General features: G+C 51.4%; 3 protein-coding genes and 1 long non-coding RNA gene across 6 annotated transcripts; 2 read left to right on the forward strand and 2 right to left on the reverse strand.

Annotated features, from left to right (window-relative positions):
- Positions 1 to 721: 721 nt before the first annotated feature.
- CDC26 (cell division cycle 26) lies at positions 722 to 1,295 on the reverse strand. The gene is made up of 2 exons (XM_080561553.1): positions 1,134 to 1,295; positions 722 to 1,012 (listed from the first exon to the last, which is right to left on the reverse strand). Exons 1-2 carry the CDS (start codon positions 1,212 to 1,214, stop codon positions 824 to 826), a joined length of 270 nt encoding a protein of 89 aa, XP_080417679.1. The 5' UTR covers positions 1,215 to 1,295; the 3' UTR covers positions 722 to 823.
- PRPF4 (pre-mRNA splicing tri-snRNP complex factor PRPF4) lies at positions 1,280 to 9,097 on the forward strand. Its single transcript, XM_080561530.1, has 14 exons — positions 1,280 to 1,436; positions 1,934 to 2,111; positions 2,313 to 2,499; positions 2,726 to 2,813; positions 3,320 to 3,399; positions 3,630 to 3,723; positions 4,669 to 4,763; positions 5,087 to 5,145; positions 5,720 to 5,843; positions 7,002 to 7,091; positions 8,021 to 8,143; positions 8,294 to 8,401; positions 8,487 to 8,605; positions 8,783 to 9,097. The coding sequence occupies exons 1-14, from the start codon at positions 1,365 to 1,367 to the stop codon at positions 8,974 to 8,976; spliced, it is 1,611 nt and encodes a 536-aa protein (XP_080417656.1). The 5' UTR covers positions 1,280 to 1,364; the 3' UTR covers positions 8,977 to 9,097.
- WDR31 (WD repeat domain 31) lies at positions 7,976 to 21,978 on the reverse strand. Of its 3 annotated transcripts, none has more exons than XM_080561537.1 (10): positions 21,665 to 21,978; positions 19,569 to 19,702; positions 18,643 to 18,772; positions 18,091 to 18,165; positions 14,883 to 15,027; positions 14,692 to 14,792; positions 14,060 to 14,127; positions 13,467 to 13,608; positions 12,839 to 13,001; positions 7,976 to 11,357 (listed from the first exon to the last, which is right to left on the reverse strand). In XM_080561537.1, exons 2-10 carry the CDS (start codon positions 19,613 to 19,615, stop codon positions 11,203 to 11,205), a joined length of 1,026 nt encoding a protein of 341 aa, XP_080417663.1. In that variant the 5' UTR covers positions 19,616 to 19,702; positions 21,665 to 21,978; the 3' UTR covers positions 7,976 to 11,202. The 3 variants fall into 3 exon arrangements, with proteins under 3 accessions (XP_080417663.1, XP_080417662.1, XP_080417664.1); XM_080561536.1 differs by having other exon boundaries at positions 21,534 to 21,954; XM_080561538.1 differs by lacking the exons at positions 18,091 to 18,165; positions 18,643 to 18,772; positions 19,569 to 19,702; positions 21,665 to 21,978 and adding an exon at positions 15,157 to 15,321.
- On the forward strand, positions 15,274 to 17,442 carry LOC308180262. Its single transcript, XR_013940850.1, has 2 exons — positions 15,274 to 15,412; positions 15,802 to 17,442. It is a non-coding gene; the product is annotated as an uncharacterized lncRNA (long non-coding RNA).
- Positions 21,979 to 22,011: the final 33 nt, after the last annotated feature.

The raw sequence follows: 22,011 nt of genomic DNA on the forward strand, positions 1-22,011 counted from the left end.
GATGTGAACTTTAGGGAGCTGTAAAAACGAGCCTGCTTGGTGTATAGCAGGTGTCTGTAGACAGCAAGGAATAGCAGTCCCCCAACCCACAGTATTATTGTTGACTGTTTTCATCCACTCATGAGAAATGAGGTTCTGGGTTGGTTTTTCTTCCCCACTGCAACCAAAGGATGTTTGAATGGCAGAGTAATCCCTGGTAATTCTACGTGGTGTTAGGACTGCTAGTCCGGATTGTGACTTGCCAGTCTGAGGAACAGTGTGAAAAGTTTGAGGCTCTGTACGTTTCCCCAGCCTGGCCTGAAATTTGGCACACCTACAACATGGGAAGTGTGAAGTTAGTGCCAACATCATCCCAGCAGCAGATGCAGGATGCTGCCCTCCCACGGGCCTGGCCGTGGCACGGGGTCATTTGAGCCGAGCGGCGTTTCACAGACCGGGGGCTGCCTCCCCGGCCTTTGCAGGAAAAAACAGGGCAGCGTCTACGAGACCCTTTGCCTGGGGGACCCAGATCCGCGACACCCAGGGCCTTTATTCAGAGACCGTCAGACGCCAGAGGCTGCCCCGCGCCCCCAGCGGGGCTGAAGGGGTCGGGCACCGAGGTCCGGGTCCCACCGGCCCGGTGCGGGAAGGGCCGCGCCACCCCGGGGCCGCATTCCCGGTGCCTCCGGCCCAGCCTGCCTGGCCTCCCCAGCGGCGTGCGTGACTTGTTGGCCTACTAATAAAAAAAAACCAAAGACATTTATTTAACACAAAGCAGCCGAGGGGCGCTCACGGGAGCGCTGAGGAGGGCCCCGGGCAGCCCCCCCCGGCTCGGCGCCGGCCGCTAGAACTCGAAGGTGCCGAAGTGCGCGGCGCGGCCGCCGGCCTTGGGCTGGGGCTTGTAGCCGATGCGGTCGTTGATGAGCTGCTCGCGGCTCTTGTGCTCCGTGCCCAGCGCCAGCGCCGTGGCCGCCGCCGCCGCCGCCTCCTCGCCGGCCGCCGCCTCCGCCTCCTCCCGCTGCTTCTTGCGGCCCTGCGGGGGGGGGGGGGCCGCGTCAGGGCGGGCCGGGGGCCGGGATCAGGGACCCGGGGGCCGGGATCAGGGACCCGGGCCCGTCCCGTGGCGGCCGCCCCCGGCGCGGCCCCGCTCGCACCTCCAGGTCCTTCCGGACGCCCTCGAACTCCTCGATGTCGTCCAGCTTCAGCTCCAGCCGCGTCGGCTTCCGCCGCAGCATGGCCGCCCCGCCGCCGCCACCGCCCCGCCGCCGCCGCTCCTCCCGGCCTGCCCCGCGCCGCCCGCCCCGCCCCGCCCCGGCCTCCGCCACCGCCTCCAGCGCCCGGCCCGCCCCGCCCGGAAGCCGCCGTGAGGCGCCGCCGCCGCCGCCATGGCCTCCGCGCGGGCACCGGCGGCGAGAGGCGGAGCGCGGCCCCCGGCACGGCCACCTGCACCGCCCGAGGTGGGGGCCGGGGCCGGGGCCGGGGCCGGGCCGGGGCCCTCCGGGGCTCCCCGCGTGTCTGCGCCGTGTCCTGGCCGCGCCCCCGGCCCCGTAACCGCGGGGCTGGGGCCGGGGCCGCGCCGCCGCCCGCTGCTCCCCCGGGAGGGCGCTGGGCAGCGGCGGCTCCCCCGTCTCGGCCGGGGCAGGGGAAGGGAGAGCTTCGCGTCCGAAGTTAAAAACACAAAAAACGGAGCCTCAAAGGCTTGGTCCGGGGAGGTCCTGGGGAGAAAAAAGGGGGCGCGATGCGGCCCGAGCGAGTTGCGCCTCGTGGTGTTCCGCTTCTGATCCCGGCGCCTGAGGCACGGCCTCGGCCTGACTGCCCGCACCCAGCCCCTCGAGCGGTGCCAGGGGCTCCTCGGGGCGCTCACGGCCTCCGGCAGAGCTCCCGTGCTGCTCCCCGCCTGCTGCTCAGCCAAAATGTGCCGAAGGGGCCCTAAAACTCTGCCTTTCCCTTGCAGGCCACAAAGAGCAAACCGTCCGAAGAGAGCGATGCGCCGCCCGCCAAGAAAGCGCCCATCTTCTATGGCAGCTTGGAGGAGAAGGAGAGGGAGCGTCTGGCGAAAGGAGAATCGGGTCTGCTGGGGAAAGAAGGGATGAAAGCTGCGATCGAGGCTGGCAACATTAACATAAGTAGCGGTGAGAATGCTTAAACACTTTTTTTCCCCTTGCTCTTGAACTTGACATAGCCAGAAGTCTCTCTGATCAAGTTTGAGCATAATTCAGGGTTGTGAAGGTGAGACCTCAGCCTTGACTGTCTTTTTGTTTGGGTCTGCCTCTTGGAGAGAGATCCCTTGTCCGGCTGCTGTTTTCAATCTGATGGTTTTGTTTTTGGTTCAGGTGAGGTTTTTGATCTGGAAGATCATATGAGCGAGCGGCAGGCAGAAGTGTTGGCTGAGTTTGAGCGCAGGAAGAGAGCCCGGCAAATCAACGTGTCCACCGACGACTCTGAAGTGAAAGCCTGCCTGCGAGCACTCGGGGAGCCCATCACGCTCTTCGGAGAAGGTCCTGCCGAAAGGAGGGAGAGGTGCTGTGCCCACCCTTGTCTGTTGCAAACAGGGAGCACTCGGCTGTACCCAGTTTATCTAATTCCTGATGTTTTCCTTATAGTCGGCATGCGATGAGCGCTGCCAGTCAGTGATGTTACATTCCTACCTGGCAAGAGTTGTGAGGAAAGAATGGCACTCAGTGAGTGTTTGTGAGATTAGATGAGAATTCGCCGAGTGAATGTGACCTAATATCTTTCTTTTCAGATTAAGAAATATCCTTTCGGTGGTTGGCACAGATGCGTTAAAAAAGACTAGAAAAGATGACGACAGGTCAAAAAAATCCAAAGAAGAGGTAACGTGTTCTCAGTGCTGAGGGAGATGTGTATGATAACCTTTTGGGTACCTTATTCTGATGGTCTCCAATATGTCCAAAGCTTTTGGGTTTGGTCGGTCTGTGGATTCTCACGTCATCCCTTCTTGCTCCTTCTTCTGTGTCGCCCATTCTAGCAAAACTGGCGATGTATTATCTGAATAGGGAACGTGAACTCTGGCTTGCACTCCAGACCGAACTCTATGTTGTGTACAGCATATGAATCAGGAGATTAGATGTTTGGACTGTTACATAGTATAGCAAGTCTGTTATTGTTTGTCTTCCTACTCGGGGAGAAAAAACTGTTTCTGATATACTGCATCTGTTTCTGGCTTTGACTTGTCTGTCTTTCTGCTTCTCCTTTCTCCTTCCTGAGTCCATTTTTCCCTTACTGTTTTGGGAGGTTGATGGAAGCGGAAGTCACATCAACTGACTGGAAGAGCAGTATCATGGTAGCTTTTTCTTTGGCTTTGTTCCTTGTCTTACAGTATCAGCAAACCTGGTACCATGAAGGACCACGCAGTCTGAAAACAGCAAGGCTGTGGCTTGCTAACTACTCACTTCCCAGGTAAAGAAAAACAACGTGAATGAAGGAGAGATACAGCCTTTTGTAAGATCTAACTGCTAATCCCGCTGTGGGTAGTGCAGGAAATTTGAGATCAAGAGTGGGGAATAGACTCTGGTAGACAAATCTTAATAGTGACTGACTTTGTTAGCCCAGTATGGGGGAAGTGAGGGTTTCCAGCAGCAGGGCAGGGAAAACTTAGGGACTTGTTACTCCATCTTTGCTCTTCCCAGGGCAGTGAAGCGGCTAGAAGAAGCGCGACTGCTCAAAGAGATTCCAGAAGCAACCAGGACATCGCAGAGACAGGAGCTGCACAAATCCCTGCGAGTAGGTTTGGCATCTACTCTGCTGCCATTTTTAAGACTTTGTGCTGATCTCTAAAGAGATCAGAGAAAGATCAGCTGCCTGGAGGTGCTGTCCACATGCGTGTAGTTTGCTGTGCTTTGCCTGTCTCTGTTGTAGATCTCTGCATTTACTCTCTTTTCTGATGATATGCATGTTCTACCTCTGTTCAGCGATTCAGAGACCTACTTTTGTTGTTCCCCCATGTTGCAGAGGGATGAACAGACACCCCTGTGTTGCCTTGTCACTTGTCTGTGAAGCTAAAGAGATTGCTTCCTGGGTTTGTCACAGGTTCAGCTGGCTAGGAAGGGACTGCTTGTTTAATTCTTCCTGTGCCATGGTCATTATTCCATAAAAACATGGGAAATAATAACCAACACGGTAACGGAAAATGTCTTTTAGAATGATCTTGACACGTCCTTTTCAAGCATGTTAAGTCCGATTCCTAACTTAACAGAATGGCTCAAGCACGCAGTGTGTTGCAGCTCTAATCCTGTTTATCCCCAGATGCATTAGCTGCCAGAGGATTTGCCTCTCCCCTGTGAGCACCGCGCTGCCTGCCCTACTTTTTCTGGTTATGTTCCTTGGCTGAGGTGTAGAAAGAGGCCCAAACTGCAGTGAGGTCCCCGTCAAAGCTGTAGTCGCAAAGCAGGCCTGCAGGATTATTAGTGGCGAGTGCAGTGGGTGACACGGTGAGCACTAAGCTGTGCCACCGAGCCGTGCTCGCTTCCATCGGTCAGACTGTCTCCGTGGCCCTCCTGCTTGAAGCCGGAGTGGCTCTGAGGTAGCTCCTCCTTTTGGAAGTGACTTTCCAAAGTGCCCTGTCTGTTCCTTTGTATGTCTCTCGTCTTCCCCTCAGTTTTTGGCCAGGGCTTTCCCTAGGTCGTTTGTAGTTTACTTACTTATTGTTTTCTTTGCATTTGGTTGCAGTCCTTGAATAACTTCTGCAGTCAGATTGGAGATGATCGCCCACTGTCCTACTGCCACTTCAGCCCCAATTCCAAATTCTTGGCTACTGCCTGTTGGTAAGTGTTTTGTTTTTTTTTTTAAAAAAAAAAAAAAGCACATGTACTTTAGGGGATGAAGCAGCACAGCAGGAGCGCAGGAGAGGGATGTTACTGTAGGCCTGTACATTGTGTGAGTTCAGAAATGCATTTTCTTCCTACTCAGAGCTGCATCTTCACTCCACTTCAGAGCTTTGCAAGAATTTGAATCTGAGCCCATTAGTCCCAAAGCATGCTGGTGTTTTACCCAGCGCAGAACCTCTCATTGTGTTCTTGCAGCTCTGTGTTAGAAAATTTGTTTGATATTCCTGTCTACGCTGACTTCTATTTCTTGTGTTCAACAGGAGCGGACTTTGTAAGCTCTGGTCTGTGCCTGACTGCAACCTTGTTCACACCTTGCGAGGTAGAGCAACTTTCATTGAAATTCTTTGCTTAGTTCTGTTCCTCTCTGGGCCAAATCCCCATACCTGTATTGTTTTGTAACTCAAAAAGTTGTGTTCCTTGGCCATATTTTATTCTAACGAGAGCATTACTCAGGCTTGCAGAGTATGGACACGTGTCAGATAATCCAGAGGAAGTCCCGACCCTTCTCTTAGAGAAAAGAGTTTGTTTAAAACCAGTTTGTTATTTCTCTTTCTGGATGATGTTTTTGTTTTACCTTGTTTAAAAACCTGGATTGAATTATTTTGAGCCAGGTACTAGCATTCTTGGCCAGACAATGTAGTAAGAGTGAGGTTCTTTGAACAGTGAACAGAGGTTTGAGTAAATACAATCTCTTCATTCGTATGTTGAATTTTCACTGCATTTTGAGGGTTGCAAATCTTGGTGTCTGATACTCTTTAAGTGGGCGCTGCTGGAACTGCAGTTTAGCTGTGTGACTTCACCCAAAATGGGAGGACACAGTGAAAGTACGCTCTGGTACCTGCCTAACAAGATCCTGTGGCAGATTCTGAATTTTGATTTTCCTTTCTGTTAAGGACATAACACCAATGTAGGAGCAATAGTCTTCCACCCCAAAGCCACCGTCTCCCTAGACAAGAAGGACGTTAACCTGGCCTCGTGTGCAGCTGATGGTTCTGTCAAACTCTGGAGCCTTGAAAGGTTAGAATGACACTGGACATGCACAGTTGCAGCATTGGTGCTTTGGGGGTTGAGTTATTAAACATTGGTCATTTACCATCCTCCTGCAAATATAACCTTTTCTTGTAGTTATACCAGTGCAATCCCTGGCCTTGGTATATGCCATCTTCTGTGGCAGAAAAAGAGATCACCCTGATAGGGGAATCAAGGTGAGGGGAAATTGTCTGGAAAGAATCAAGTCAGAATGGCTGTTGGGCATTAGCAAACTGCTTCGGGTGATGGATGTGTTTTTCATTCTAACCTTTCATTTGGGAGGGAATTTCTCCTCTTTGATATTAAATGAACTTCTGGGTTATTGGAAAGCACCCATATGCGGAGAGTTACTAGCCAAATACGTAACCATGCACAAAGATTCATCCTGTAAGAAAAACCTTTGGCTCTGTGCCATTGCACAGTGTAGTTTTAGAAAACGTGGAGCATCTATCTCAAGCCTGAGAAGAGAAAAGTGTGAGCCGTAGCATCTGCTGTGTTTGAAAAGTGGAGCCCTGCAGTGCCTCAGGAAGAGGCAGGCAGCTCTGAGGTCCTTACTTCGTTATCTTTACCTGAGAGCCACGGTTTCTAATTGCAGAAGCATACTTGTGCCAAGCAACAGCTGTTTCTTAATCCCATGTGACCACATCTCTATTTGGTCTGTTGGAAAGACGCTCTTAATGCTGTTCAGATCTTCCGCTAAAGGCTGCTGAGCTGCTGCTGTAATTCTGGGAAAATAAATGTTTGCTCTCTCCTGCCTGCCCTGGGTTTCATCAGAATAGCAGGGTTGGGATGAGGTGGTACGGGATGTGTTCTGTGTAGTCACAGTAAAGCTCCCTGCTGTGCACTCTGAGCTTCGTTTCTGCTGTTGAGACTTTCAAATTGCTAATAACAAGGACCTTGATAATTTTTGAAACCAGTTATCCCAGGAGAACTTATAACTGAGGATATGAGTGTGTATAAAGGGGTTAGACTTAGAGCTTTAGCTGGGTGAACAAAAGGCAGAATTTAGAGTCACTGTAGTCAAAACTCGACTTTCCTATCTGGGCAGTGCTTAAGTACAAGCTTTCTTGACATCGTAGCTGCAAAGGCCTGGCTAGAGCCAGCCACCCTGACCAGCGTCTGATGACTTCTGTTTCTCTTTTCCAGTGATGAGCCAGTGGCAGATATTGAAGGTCACAGCATGAGAGTGGCACGTGTGATGTGGCACCCCTCTGGGAGGTTCCTGGGTACTACCTGGTATGGAGATTTGGTTTTTTTGTTTGTTTTTTTTTTTTGCTTTAAGATATTACTATTTGCTGTCAGTGAGATTCCTGAAAGACCTCCTTTCTCACTTGAGACCCAGTTGGTCTCCAGTTGGAAATAAAGCATCCACAAAGTTAGTGAAATATCCTGTTGTTCTCCTTGGAGACTTCCAGCTGCCAGAGAAGCAGCCCACTGGCTGCTGCTGACTCGTGAGCGTGGGATGGGAGATGTGGTGGGCAGACACGAACACTGCTGAGGGAGAGGGAGACTGTGCTGCCCTGGAGCTGAATGGTGCACAGGTCATCTGAAAAGCTAATTCCAGAAGCAGAAATGGATACTACTGCTAGGGGGATTTCAGTGAGATACCTGTGTTCTGGCAGTCGGGATGATCCTTGTAAGCAACACTGTTCCGCTCTATTCTCTTTTCCTTCAAATTCAGCTTTAAAGGCTTTACAAAGTTAACCAAACAGTCCCTGTTCTTGTATTAATCATCCTGTGGCAGTTACTAATAACTGTTTTTTCCTCTTCCCTTTTGTGTGGCTTTCTGAGGCCACCTGGACTCCACGCTGTCAACTCAGAAAGCAACAGCATCTGAGCAGGGCATGTGGTTTTTGTACACTGCATCTCCTAACCCAACAGATCAGCATTGCCCATTGTGTGATCCCTTTGGGGTTGAAGAATGCCACGTTTACGTGGACCTAGGGAAGCCCCCTGCTCCCCCAGGGTTGTGCTGGGGATTTCTGAGGTTTTGGTGTGGACAGTCTCATTCCTGGCATGTTTTCCTATGCGCAAGAAACGGTTTTGAACCAGCCAGTGTGAACGTGCCGACAGCTGTTATGCGCGTGCCCAGTTCAAACAGGATTATGTGCGCAGATCGGGAGTATGGAAAAATATTTATTTGGAGAAATGCTTTGTTTTTGTAGCTATGATCACTCGTGGCGCTTGTGGGACTTGGAAGCTCAGGAAGAGATTCTCCATCAGGAGGGACACAGCAAAGGGGTCTATGACATCGCCTTTCACACGGATGGGTCTCTTGCTGGGACTGGGTGAGTTTGCTTTGCATCAAGACCGTATGCGAAGCACTGTCGAGGTTTTGGTGCTGACTGATGCCAAGTGCCCCGCTGCTGGTGAGGCTGAGTGTGTTCTGGCAGTTGCTGAATCTGATGGGTGATGTTGGTCGGGTTCTCTCTTTTCAGTGGACTGGATGCTTTTGGTCGCGTGTGGGACTTGCGCACGGGACGCTGTATCATGTTTCTGGAAGGTCACCTGAAGGAGATCTATGGACTTAATTTCTCCCCAAATGGGTAAGAAAGGAGTTTGCGTGGTTTACGTGGGAGCTCTGAGTACAAAGCTTAGCTTTCAACGCTTTCCTGCTTGGGACCTTGGCAGCTACCATGTCGCAACTGGCAGTGGTGACAATACTTGCAAGGTATGGGACCTCCGCCAGAGGAAGTGCATCTACACCATTCCTGCCCATCAGAACCTGGTGACTGGGGTGAAATTTGAACGTAAGTACCTCCTGTCTGTTCCTCATCCCTGCCTTCCCTGAGCTGAGGCGGCAGGGGATGGGGCAGTTCCGAACCACATCCTCAGATCAGGAGGGTCTGTACTGGTTAGTGGTAGATGATCTGTCACGGTTTTCTTTGCAAATCTCACTTCTCCCTTTTTCTCATCCTTAACTGCAGCCAATCATGGCAACTTCCTGCTGACCGGCGCTTACGATAACACGGCGAAGATCTGGACTCACCCTGGCTGGTCCCCTTTGAAGACGCTGGCGGGTCATGAGGGAAAGGTGATGGGACTGGATATCTCCCTTGATGGTCAGCTGATAGCGACGTGCTCCTACGACAGAACCTTCAAGTTGTGGACAGCAGAGTAGCTCAGGTGCTGATGGTCAGCTGGGACAGAGATGTTAATGGCTTTGAACTAAGACTTGTTTTTTTTTTTATATTAAATTAAAAAAAAGGCTATTGTAACATGCATTACAATGGCTGTAGTCACTGGCTGTGTCTTTGTTTCCTGGTTGAGGTGGTTTTGAAGCATCTGTTTTTCAGGGCTTGGTTGGAGTCAAAGCTTGGATGATGTTCTACTTTTCAGGACTCTTGTTTTATGCTGCAGATACTGTTTCTCTGACGTAATTTGGAGATGAACCATCTGCTTCCATCTCCATCTGGAGATGAACCTGCTTCCAAGCTAGGCTCACAAGTTTTCTCCAGTCTGTTTTCCACACCTGTAGGTAGCCACACAGCACTTCATGGATGGTGTGCTGTACAGCCTCGATACCGTTCTTACCTTCTGTTTTCCAGGATGCTTTGATAGGAGTCTGTGGCTTCAAAGTTAATTTGCATTCAAAAAATAAAAAGAGTTAGCTGTCAGTTGTTGGAGGAAAAAAGTTCCTCTGCCTCTGCAAGATAGTTTGAACAGAGAGGTCTGTATGTGCTTTGCTACTGCACTTGCAGTAGATGTTAAAGGCCGAGGATTTTTCTTTTCCATACGCCATCCCACTCCTAGCTCCTTGAGCTGTCTCACAAATTGGGTCTTTCAAATCCATGGACGTTATCTCCTGCTGAAGTTTTTGCTGTGTCTCACGAGGTATGATACAAAGAAGGCTACTTCAGTGCAGGATTGTCTTGTTCTAACTTACACTGTGAGGAAACTTCCTAGTTGTTGTTTGTTCCTTAAACTGAAGTTTTGCAAATGTGGTCTGGAAAAATCAAAAGATAATTTGCATGTGCACCCTGACCCCCTGTAAAGAGCTTCAGAGGAAAAGACCAGACATTCATCTCCCCTCTGTCACCTGGAGCTGTCCCTGTTCCTCGGGAAAGCAGACACCCCATTGTTTTCAATATTTGCAGTGTACTTGGGCCCGTGCTGTTTCAACACCAACAGCAAACTACTCATGGGTTATTTTTCTAGCAGAGCTGTGTGCCTTCTCCTTCCAGCAATGTGGTGGCACCTGCCATGTGCTGGGTGCTCTCATTTGCTCCCAGCGAACATGTTAACAGGCTGGAGGCCAGGAAATAGCACAGAAAAATATTTAATTGAAATCTCTCCTTGTATAAGCCTAGATACATGGCTCTGTGTGCTCAAGCACCTCTTGAAGAGTCTGCTAAAGGGACTGTCCGAGCCCAGAAGCACGATCTCCCAGCTGCAGAGCCAGGGATCTCCCTGTCCATAAGGACAAGCTCCCCAAGGGCGTACCTCATCAGGTTGTCATTCATGGGACAGCCTTTGCCCAGCACTTAGCCAGCCTGCTCCCCCTTGAGGCAGCAGCATGTTTCTGGCTGGCTTAGGATGAAATTTTGGACACCAATGAACGATTTGCATTTACACACACATTGTCCCTGGGGTATAAATGCCAGTGCAAGATTTCTGTCACACAGTGTTTGCCTCCACTACACAGGACAACGAGCTGGAGCAATGAGAAGGACGATGCATTCCCTGCTTGATGCCCTGGCAGCCTGCGGTGCTGCCCGTTGGCTTAGCCAGGAACCAAACTGGCCACATGTGAACAACCTGCTCCACAAACAGGAGCCAGATGTGCCCTGAGAGCCTGCTGCATCACAGCAATGTAAATACGTAGATTATTCAGCCTCTGGAGGCGCTGCCATGAGTGGGCTCAGCGAAACAGAACAGCGATGCTGATTTAAATCTCATCCAGGGAAGAAGACGGAGATCCCTGATTTCTCATGCTGACTGATAAAGGCCAAGGTGGTTGTTCTTTTTCCTCCCATTACAAACAGCTTTCCTGCTGTAGGGCAGCAGCGCTCTGATGAGACCTGAGAAACACTGCAGGGATGGTACACGCTTTCTCATAGCTCCTCGGTCCTCTTCTGCTAGCCCACTTCATGTCTGCGTGGAGGTTTTGCAAATCAAGCACCCAGCGCTCTTGCAGGAGTGAGAACTTGGCCTGAATGCATCTACGATTTGGCTTTTCTTCTAGACAGCTCTAATTGCTTCCCACCACCTACAAGCTGTAAGCAGAACACCCCCCAAGCTGCCCCCCCCAGCTCTGCAGGTGCGGCGTTGTCTTGTGCCTGCAGTCAGGGGAAGCTGACGGGGAACTGGCTCCCTGTGGGGCAATCTGCAGGAAAGGTTCTTATGGTCAAAATACTGCCAGCTCCTCCAGGTCGGCACCGTTTCTCATCCGCAGTGAGTGGATCCCTGAGTTAAAAGTGGCGCAGAGCAGCGTGGAGCTGTCGCAGACGGCCAGCGAGGCCAGCGGTCCCGCTCCCTCGAGGCACGCAGTGGCCAGGCAGGCTGGGGAGGCAAGAGAGAAGTCACTCAGGACGTGCGGTTTTCCAAGATAGGGAACAACCACCCCGAGCTCCCACCTCCTGGCTCTGTCCACGTGTGGCCATCTGCCCGTCTGCTCGCCCCTCGGTCGGCAGCGAGGGAGGTGAGCCACGCGTGCACACCCCGTTGTGCCGGGTGAGCCCCCATGGGGTCCCTGCGGGCTCTGCCGGGCAGTGGCCAGAACAGGGATCCAGGCTGAGGCCGGGCACCTCCCCGGAGAGAAAACCAATACGGACGGACAGACAGAGCTGCAGGGCTCACGTGGAGGCATTACAACGTGCCTTTTTCTTCCAGATTGCTTATGATCAAGAAAAATTTTTTCCAAGGGTTTTGATGAACCCCTCACGCAGTTTTGATAAACCTCTAAAAGAGGGGAAAAAAAAGTAAGATTTAGAGTATTCAGAGCCACATCAGCCTTTCTGTTTGTGTCCATTATTAAGAAATCCTGACGTGGTATTTATGCAGGCACCAGCCCCATGGTGAGCTGGTTGCAGAGCCGTGTGACAAGGACATACAGGCAACGGCCCTTCGCAGCGACGTACGCCTGTCAGACAGCACCTGAACTACAGCTGACAGCTGAAGGTCAAAAGAATCGAAGCACAGAGCTGCTGCTGACCCCACGGCTGTCTCAGCGTGCACAGGCACCAGGGTAAAAGGCGAGGTGAGTGAAAAGAGAAGGTGAGAGTTTTACTGTGGGACAACATCAGGTTTCTACTTTTATTCTATTTTAAATAAGTGTGCGTGAAGAGGTGCTTAGCACAGTGCCTAATGCTAATGATTTTTGCTGGACCCAGCACACAGCACGTCTGTGAACCCAAACAGCTTCCCGAAAGGGACTGTCTCTGCCCTCTGCGCAAGGCATTAGATAACAAACCTGCTGCTGTGTCGGGGCTTGGCAGGTAACCAGCCTTTGTGTCCAGCTTACGTGAGGACTTAGCCCTCACCAAATCCTCCAGCAAGCATGCTAACCCCGAAATGCCTGCAGTTCCCACTCACAGGGTGATCACAGCGAGGGCAGCTGCTGACAAGCCCCCAGCAATGCAGCGCAGTCTGTGCTTTGCAACTTTCCACCTGTATCTGAGGAAAGCCCTGGAGTTCCACTGCCCTTTTTCATTTTTATCATTTGCATTTCATTGCTGAACTTGGACACCTTTCAAAACCAGCTTGTCATTGCTTCCTTTTGGTTAGAGGAGGACACCCACCACCTCCAACCTCATGCACCCAAATGCCCTCCTGTGCCGGAGGGCAGACAGAAGCCCCTGGCACAACACCGGTTGCTCTGCTGCTTATCTCCGCCCTGCCCTGTGGCTGCATTTGATTAAAATCCAGAGGTTACAGGCACACACAGGTGTGTTCTCATCACCCCAGGGAGACAGAAACCAAGGAAGCAGTTTTGTTTTCCCAGGGTAGCTAGCACACAGTCAGTGGGCAGCACCCTTCCTCACCTGCAGTGGCTTGGTCCCAGACCTTCACTTTGCTGTCGTACGAGGATGTGGCAATGCTGGGGGCGAGAGCAGGGCCCCGTGGAAGGAAGACACATGAGGTTGTGGTCTGGAAATGCCCTTTGTACTCACGTACTCGGCTCCTCGTCTGCCGCAGGTCCCACAGCTGCAAGGCAACAGGCAGTGCTTAGAGCTCAGGCTCCGTTACTGTCACTTGCCAACATGGAGCTGCTTTATGAAGAAAGGGAGGAGGCTAAAGAGCTCCTTGCCAATCCTCAGAGTGCAACACCTACTGCCTCTATCCCCTGCTTATGCTCACAGTCCTAGAGCACTTCAGACCCCAAAGGATTTTCACCATTTGTCTATTCAAACACATCCCTGCAAACTGAAACAAAATCCCAGTGCTTTAATGAGGAAAAAGACCTCTTATTGCAGAAGACTCACCAAAGAGACAGGCAGGAAGGAACTAAGCTCAGGCCTTGCTGGTGACAGCAGAATAAGGCCAAAGCAGTGGGATGTGTGCTCTGCTGCAGGCAGACCCTTGGAGCACTGATCTGCTGCCCTCTGCTGTGTGCGGTGGAGATTAGAGAAAAATCAGAAAAAAGCAGGACTTGCTGCCCAGCCAACTCACGGTTGCTTCGCAGCCCTCCCCAGCGAAGCCGCTGCTGCTGCTGAGGACGTACCGCCCGTCCTGGCTCACGTCGCAGCACGTCTGGATGTGCTGCTTGCCTGGAAACGTGTGTGCCACCCGCAGCTCCCGGCTGTCCCACATCCTGGAAGCAAGGAGAGTGGGGAAGGAGGACGGGGCATTACTGCCACGAAGGGCTTCCCTCGGTGCCCTCACTTTGCCTTCGATCTCATCCACCACGGGGCAGTCTCCCTCCTTCCTCCCAATGCTGTCACCGCATACTTGCATTTGTCTGTCCCACGCCCTGAGTCCTGAATCAATATTTAGCCAGAGCAGCTCCGTGGAGCTCTGAACCATTTTTCTTTTTACACATAGTTGCTGCCCAGTGCTGCTTACGGCCACGGGTGTCCCCATGCCATCCTTCCCTGGCAAGAGACCACCCTCCAAGACCCAGGTGAGCTGGAGGTGGCTTCTGGCTACACCAGGACTTTATGAAAAGCAACCAACCAACCTCTTGTGTACCGACATTTTCTATAATCCATTGCCATGTGCCCCAGGTTGTAACTCCCTTCTCTGTGGCCACCTGTAAGACTTACTTGACAGTTTTATCCTCTGATGTCTGGATGACGTAGGGCTCCCCAGGAACCCAGCACAGATGTGTTACCTGTGGAGGGGAAGGGATGAGCAGCATGCGGCCCACCTCTGCGTGCAGCCCAGGCTGACATCTGCCTGTAGGTACACAACCACAAAGCTCCCCTGTCCTCGCTCTCCTCCCGCTGGGTAGTGAGCAGGAAATGACGGATGAAGGTTTTTCTGTTTCCCACCAGTGCTGTTGGGACCAATGCTGGTCTGATCCCAGAGAGGTGGCTGGGGTTTATTAGCAGGCAGAGAGGCACCAGCAGCTCAACGGGGCACGGTGCCATGGAAATAAGGGTACCACAGGCACCAGAAGATACAACTCCACTCCCTAGCTGGTACAAGAGGGAATCAATAAATAGCCACATGTCTCTTGGTATCTTTGTGCTACGAGAGGTGCTGTTTCCTGGAGGAGAGGGTAACTAGCCCCAAGCTTTGATCTCCCCAAACATAAAGACAATCTGTGCAGTGCCTCGAGGGCTTATTGTAGTGCCAAGCTCAAGGCAAATTCACTTTACGTGGCTTTACTCGTAAAGTACCCGAGTAGGCAGCGAGTTGCTATTACAGGATGCAAGCAACCAGCGGCTCCTACCAGGTTCCTGGAGACAGCAGCTCTGCCCAGACACCCTCCGGTCTCTACGTCCCACTTGCAAACGGTGTTGTCTCGCGAGCCTGTGCACAGCTGAGTGGCATCTGCAACCACACGTAAACATAGGAAAATTGTCAAGATGATAAACTGTGAAGAAATAATTGTTTGGGGAATAGGAGTGTGCTGGTCCTCACCTGGGCTCACAGCCAGTCCAGTAACAACCAGGTCATGTCCTGGGAAGTGCTGGCTTGGCCCTGAAGTCCTGTGAAGCTCCCACATCATTACTGTCTTGTCCCGGGACGCACTGAAGATTCTATTTGAGTCGAGGGCACAGGTGACCTGCCGAGGACCAGATGGGAGAAGTAGGTTAGCCTTCTGCCCAGCCCAGCCGTGTGCAGGGAAAGCACAATGCTGCGCCATCACGTCAAAGTCTAAGACATGCATAGATGTGATAGAGAAGAGCCTCACCTTCATGCTGTTTTGCAAATGCTGCATTGCTCAGTGCTCACACGGAGGACCTGTGACTCCTGCTTGCTCCTGCTCTGCTAGATCCTGGCCACAGGCAAAGCCCAGTGCGGCGGGGCCTGGGGCTCTGCCTTGCCTTGCTGTGAGCCCCAGACCGGAGAGGGCAGGCAGCAGCTGCAGCTCCCAACAACATGCAGCAGAGGAATGAGGACTTTACCCCATGATGGACCTTGTTTTAGATTTCTGGTACAAGAAGAACGTCAATAGCACTTGGCTATTTTTCATCTTTAGTTCTGGGGCAATAATGACACTGAAAGGCTGCGTCTCTCTTGCCCTGAAAGCTCAGAGAAGGTCTCTGTTTTGCATCCCCCTCCCCTTCAAAAGGAATTTTTCAAGAAGAGGTTAGATCACTAACTTGATTCGTCACCTCCCTTCCCACTCTGAACTAGCACCTTCATGAACACCATCAGACCTCTACAGAGCTATCACTACTCGCGCTTTCCGCACAGACAGTAGTCACGAGACATCAGGATTTAATAAGATCTGTGGAAGGAAAAGCCCTCAGCATCCCCCCTTGTCCTCAGGGATGCCCTGAACTGGAGATGTGGGCTGGAGAACATCTTGGTACTCATCTGTGACACTTAAAAGGAAAAATGCTTGCCTGTTCTTGGCCCAGGCAGATGAATGCCAGATCCCAGCTCGGTGCAGATCCCTTGTGTAGCACTGAAGGGCTGTCTTAGATGAGAAAGACTGAATACACACCGGCTCTTGGGTTCACAGGTATAAATTTCGCTCCCAGGAGTCGCAGGAGAACTGTTTTCATGATGGACCCCAGCTTCTCCCACTTGTGAGGGGATAAAACTCCCAAGGTGCTCAGGGTCACTCTGCCCACCTGGCACTCCACAAGCTGTGTACCTGAGTGGGCTTCATCTCCCAGACAGACTCACCAGAAGCAGACAAGGGTGCAGGACTGTCCCAGGAAGTGGCTGAAGAAGGCTTCCAGCCAAACATCAGCCAAAACTTCAGAGGGGAAAGAAGCAGTGAAGCTCCGAGAATGGATTCTTAAGCCCCAAAGGTGCAGCGGAGCCACAGAGGCAAACAGAGTGATGTTACACTGAGCAACAGGAGCATTGCCAAGGAAAATCCATGGCTGACGGAGGAGAAAACCTCTCCTGTCCTCGAGGACAGTCTGTTTTCCTGACCCCTATAGCACAGTGACAACAGATGCTCCTGAAAAGAAGTGATTGGTGCTGAGGTTGGTTAGAGATCATGGAGCTCAGCTGCATGCTGTCTGGAGGCACTTGTTCCACGACTGCTAAATGCCTCCTCTCCTCCTGCTACCTTCTCCAGCACAAGGGCAAGTCCAGGGGAACAGCGCAGGTTGTTGGCTCTGTACCGAACCTGGACAGTTTCTGATCACCTTCCCTGTGACCACAACTACAGGCAACACACATATTAACCTGCTTTCCCCAAAGCAAGTGGAGAAGCTGGCTGAACTCCCCAGCTCCTGCACAGCGGGAGGTCAGGGATGACATGGGGACAAGCCCAGGCTGCAGACAGGCTCTGTGGCAGTCGCTGGCTGCGGCGGGTTAGCTTCCTTTCCAGGTTGTTATAGTAAGGAAAGAAACTGGAGGCTGAGCCAGGCATTTCTGCGCAGTGCCTTTGTGAGTAGGCAGGGTGGTAATAAATGCGTCTGTCGTTTTCTTGGTTTCTTCTTCATCTTTCCACAATCAAACTGTGAGTGATGGTGAGATCTGCTGGGTTAACAGCCTCACACCCATTCTCCTCCGCCTTGAGTGGCAAAGGGGGTTCCCAGCCTCCACAGCCACTTGAGCTGGGCAATGAAGGAGCCTCCTGGTGAGCACAGGGAGAAAAGGAAATGCTGAAGACCGATTTTCTGACTTGGGTTCTGGCACCTGATGGAACGGTGCAATTACCAGGAAAGCCTGACTCCAGCAGATCGTGTCAGCTCTGCTCTGCGGGAAGGGCACCTCCACAGACACCAACTGTAGGAGGGGGGCATGCTATCAACATATACAAATTGTTGTTGGAGCAAAAAATTGCTCCAATTTTGGATGTATTCTCAGAGGAGTAAGCAAAAGCACATTCCTGGCACAAAGGCACCTCGCTGCTAAATTTGAATTCCAGCTTTGAAGCTCACGTGTGCTAAAGCTTCTGAAAGAAGACGTTGGAATCAATGTAATGCTGCAAAATAAGCCTTTTCCCCCATCCTGTTTTCAGAAACAATTAATTTTATGGGAAAAAACTTCCTTAAAAAAAACCACAAAACACAAAAAAACAACCAAATAAGCCCAGTGCACAGTCACTTTGAGCAGTGGGACGAATGAAATGTGAATTCTGAGTTCTTCCTAGGGCAGCACCACCAGCCCTCTTCATCCCTTCAGCATCCCAGAGCACAAGGGAATACCTGGCTACTCCCAGCTGGGAGGCGCACCGGCCAAGCCATGCACAGCACGTATGCACCCCTGCATGTTTGCTCTCAGAGTAGCGTATTTGGTTTTGTAATCAGGATGCTGGATGGAAAATTAAAGCCCCGTTGTTCCTGGGCACAGCTGTTTTGTAGAATAACAAGTTTAGTGGGATGAAACCTGAAGAAAAGAGAAGAGCATCTCTGAATCAAACACTTGACCTAGTAATTAATTCTGAGTTTTTGCCACGCAGTCTCTTGAAGGGAAGATAAGCAAATAGCCAAGTGTCCTGGTGCCCTGTTTGCTCTGGCTGCAACCAGTGCTTTTTTTCTGGACAGCAAAGTATCAGCTGGGAGCTTGGGAAAAACACCTAACACATCCTGATACCCAGGTAACTCTGACAGAGCAAAGTGAACCCTCTGTGGATGACAAACCGTGCTCCATCATTCCTGTTTTCCCAGTTTCTGGCAGGTGCAGAAGACCCCAGCCAGACTCAGTTGATGCTCACCTTGGTGACTTCATGCTCATGGCCAACGAACCGCCTCAGCACAGCTCCAGATCTCCAGTTACAAACAACCACGCTCTGCAGAGAACCAGGGGAAGGAAATCATCATCAGCAAAGCAGGACAAAGAAGGCTCATGCACAATCTTGGTTTATTTTATACTCAGACCTGTGCACAGACCAAGACTGAAGAGGGAACAGATACTTTTGGTTTTGAGCTCCTACAGCCAATACAACTCCCTTTGGAGCCTGTCTTTTGTCAGGTAACATCAGAGAAGGGTTAGCTCATTGGTTCTAAGCTTGGGTGAAAGTATTTGACATGACCTGACCTCTGGAGTACGTTATGAAATTTGACCCAGTGTGCTTCAGTGTGTGCCCTCATTCTAAGCTCATCTTTTCTTTCTCAATTCAGACAGATCGCTGACAAAGTTGGTAGCAATCACAGAAACATGTAAAACTCACATTTAAACCACATCCCCTTATTTTTCTAACGTCTCTGCCAATATATTTTCCTGCCCGTGACTGCGTTTTGTGCCCTGTGGTGGGCCAGTACCATACCTTATCCTTTCCTCCTGACACACAGAGGTCTGCTTTGAGAGCAGCCACAGAAGTGACTGCATCGGTGTGCACGGGGTTGTGCTGCTGAACACCTCTGCCAGGTCCTGTCTTTTCCACGGAGCCATCAGCCCTGCAACAGGCAGAGGGACAGTGGCAGGAGCTGCAGTGCATTTTAAGGCAAAGTCAGGGTGATGTTACCCGCTTGGACTGAGCTTTAGGAGATTGTGCCACTGACTGGACTGCAGAATGACAACATCTGACTTTAAAAAGCTGAAGGGAAGCTGTCAACAGACAAATGTGTCTCCTGGACTAGGTGAGATGGAGCGTGTCTATTCTATATCTTGAGTTGCTAAATATTTGTGTGTTTGCTCACTCCACACCAGCGCAAAGAAGAGAAGAACACCGCATTTCAATTTTTCCAGTCTCCACTTCCATGAATGCCTTTCAGGCTTTGCTGCTGTCCTGGCAGGCCCAGCACTTCGGCTCTTCCAAACCAGCCTTGCCAGGTGCTTCTAGTCCCCCGCCACCCTGCGCTCTCGGCTGATCCTCCAGACAAAGATCGTCACTTTTGCTGCCAGATAATTATTGCATCTTACCGATGAAAACTGATGGCAGTCTGAAGAGATGATGAAGCAGTTTGGATATTTGGGCTAAACAGCCACTCCTAGACCTTTTAGCCTTCAGAGAGAGCTCTGCCTTAGCAATCACAGAGCATAACCACTGGTCACATTTACACGTTCAGCCACTCCTGTGAGCTGTATTTTAGATTTTAGTCCCCCAAATAAGCTAGGCAGAATTTAGAAGCAAGGGTCAAAAATAAATTATAATTCATAAATTCAGTAATGAAGCAAGTGAACCACATGCTTGCTATATTCTCCATTCATATACATGGTTTATTAAGACATGATCATCTGACATTGCTTTACCTGTATTTGGTGCTGTGGAAGCTGATTTTACTCTGCAGTTTCCCCATCCCACTGCTGAAGAGCACGGCTTCAACTACGGCCAGCAGCACTGAGCGTCACTACATCATCTCAGGGGCTTGCTGCTGGGACGTGACCTGAGGGTGAGGAGACACAGCATTACCAGGAATACAGAGAGATTTTTGCTTCTTGCATACACAGGATAAAGTGCAGGTAACACGGTATCTACATCTTAACTTTGCTTAGAATAAGAGAAAAAAATCTCAGCGTAAGGGATGTCTGGAGCTCCCCAGTCCAACCTTTTGCTTAGAGCAGGGCCAGCTGCAGAGATGTGGTTACTGGGGCCTTTCAGCTGAGCTTTAAGAATACCCAAGCGTGGTGAGGCCACAACAGAGACGGAGCTGCTGCCTATACTTCTTTTTGCGCCTTACTCCTCCTCTTACTCCAGGTACAGGGACTTCCATATTCCTGGGAGATCCCAGTCTCCACAACTTATCCTCAAGGGTCATGTTCTGGGAAATTGGCTGGCTTGGGTGTGACACAACCCCCACTGATTAAAGACACCAGCTACGGTCACAGATGAAGGGCAGTCACCAGCGAACCTGTTTCAATGACAGTGAATTGCCATGTACAGTAATTGGATTCTTCTTAGATCAAGACGTATTAATGGGATTTAGTCTGCACTAGGTGTACGCTAACACTCCCATCTTCTGGACAAGTAGTATTTTGCGAATAAAATATGAGAAAAAAAACACCCTACCCACTTGAGCTAGTGAAGAAAACACATGCTTCAAGTCTCTCCCACAAAATCTTGAGAACCAAATACTGGAAGCACTAAGCAAGAGGGGCTGGTTTTCTACAATACATTCCCTTTCTAGTTTTATCCTGACAGCCTTTGTGATTAGCAATTAGTAATACCCAGTTAATCTCCGCCTGTTCTATCCATGGGTTCGCATCAAAAGATGCAAAGAACAATAAATGTCACAGAACAATAAATCTCACAGCTCAGGGGCAGCGTTAATTTGATAATTTTCTTCTTCTGATCAGATTGAGTTTCTGGAGTGTTACAGTACATTAAGAACAAACATGATTTTTCTGTGATAATAGGAAAACATGGGAATTTGTTTCTCCTGCAAAATAAAATTTCAGGAAAAAGCTAAGACTTAAATCCTGATTTTTTTAAAGTTACGCTGATATTGCAAGACAATAGAATCAGCTGTGTAACCCAGCAGGAAAGACACAGCATCAGAAGTATCTTTTACCATGATTTGCATTCAAATGCAGCATATTTCCACAAGAGAACAACTGCAAATGCTTTGATTCATCAGCTGCTTTTTTTTTTTTTTTTTACTAGGTTTGCCTCACATGAGGCACCCCAGCTCGGTGCCTAACAGCAGCAATAATAACGCGCAACGATTCCGGAAGTCTGAGAAGTCAGATTTGGTTCGTTAGCCGGCTGTAACAACCCCACCGACTCCCATCGTTGCACTCGCACCGGGCCGGGGAATCTTTCCCCACACCTGCGGTCAGCTTTCCAGGCGCACGGCCCTCCCGATCCGGACTTCAGGGGTCGGAGCAGAGAAGCTGCTGGAGACCCCGGGGGGCTCCGAGGGCAGCGGGAGCTGCGTGGTGCCTCACCGCGTCCTGCCCGCTGCAGGAACGAGCAGGTTTTTCGGACTCCTGAACGAACGAACGGTAGTTCTTTGGCAGGACGCGCGTGTCAGGTTTTATTACTTGGCAGGCTTTCCTAGGAGCTTATCATGAACTTGGTCAGTCGCAAATCTTTGTAGCGCAGTGCTGCGCTGCGTTCAGGGGCCCTGCAGCAGGGGGTTCGTACAACGCTACGCCTCAAAGGACCACATTTTGCACCGGCGAATCTCCCGTCCTCCCTTCCCTCTACATGCACTGCTTAAAAGAAATCAAAAACATTTTCTACTTTTTTTTTTTCCTCCCCTAAATACCCCTTACCTGAGGCTGCTCCGACACCGCGGTGACATCCCCACGGCCCAAGGGCGCTGCGACACCCCCAGCAGCAGGCACGGCAGGGCCGCTCGCCCCATCCCCGCGGGGCGTTAGGCGGCCCCTGAGAAGAGCCTTACCGAGAGGTGACTGCCAACACCGGGCAGCCGTAGGAGCGGCCGATTCGGGTGAAATCCCGGCCGGTTTGGCACAAACCCTCGGCTCCCCGTGCGGCGAGGCCAGCCGGCGGCAGGCTCCGCGCCCCCACGGCCGCCTCACGCGTTCACCCCGCTGCCAAAGCCGGCGACGGGGCGCGGACACCTCGGGGCAGAGCCCGCACCGAGCCGGGGGCCGCTTCCCCGAGGAGGTGCCGGGGCCGAGGCTCGCTCACCGGGGCCGGGCCCCCCGCTCCGGCGGCTCCTTGGCGACGGCCGGGGCCGGGCGAGCGGCGGCCCCGCCTGCCAGGAGGGGCCGTGGGGCCGCGCCC

The sequence above is a fragment of the Anser brachyrhynchus genome (assembly GCF_964034855.1).
Source record: "Anser brachyrhynchus genome assembly, chromosome: 19".
Classification (NCBI taxonomy): domain Eukaryota; kingdom Metazoa; phylum Chordata; class Aves; order Anseriformes; family Anatidae; genus Anser; species Anser brachyrhynchus.

Excerpts from the sequence above, each read along its gene's own strand:
- CDC26 (XM_080561553.1), bottom strand. The coding sequence starts at position 1,214 with ATGCTGCGGCGGAAGCCGACGCGGCTGGAGCTGAAGCTGGACGACATC. Across the intron at positions 1,013-1,133 it reads GCGTCCGGAAGGACCTGGAG|GGCCGCAAGAAGCAGCGGGA; the intron begins GTGCGAGCGGGG and ends CCCCCCCCGCAG.
- PRPF4 (XM_080561530.1), top strand. The coding sequence starts at position 1,365 with ATGGCCTCCGCGCGGGCACCGGCGGCGAGAGGCGGAGCGCGGCCCCCG. Across the intron at positions 1,437-1,933 it reads GGCCACCTGCACCGCCCGAG|GCCACAAAGAGCAAACCGTC; the intron begins GTGGGGGCCGGG and ends TTTCCCTTGCAG. Across the intron at positions 3,724-4,668 it reads AGCTGCACAAATCCCTGCGA|TCCTTGAATAACTTCTGCAG; the intron begins GTAGGTTTGGCA and ends ATTTGGTTGCAG.
- WDR31 (XM_080561537.1), bottom strand. The coding sequence starts at position 19,615 with ATGGGGAAACTGCAGAGTAAAATCAGCTTCCACAGCACCAAATACAG. Across the intron at positions 13,609-14,059 it reads TCAGAGGATAAAACTGTCAA|GATGTGGGACAGCCGGGAGC; the intron begins GTAAGTCTTACA and ends CCTTGCTTCCAG. Across the intron at positions 11,358-12,838 it reads CTGGGACCAAGCCACTGCAG|CCTGCCTGGCCACTGCGTGC; the intron begins GTGAGGAAGGGT and ends TTGCCTCCCCAG.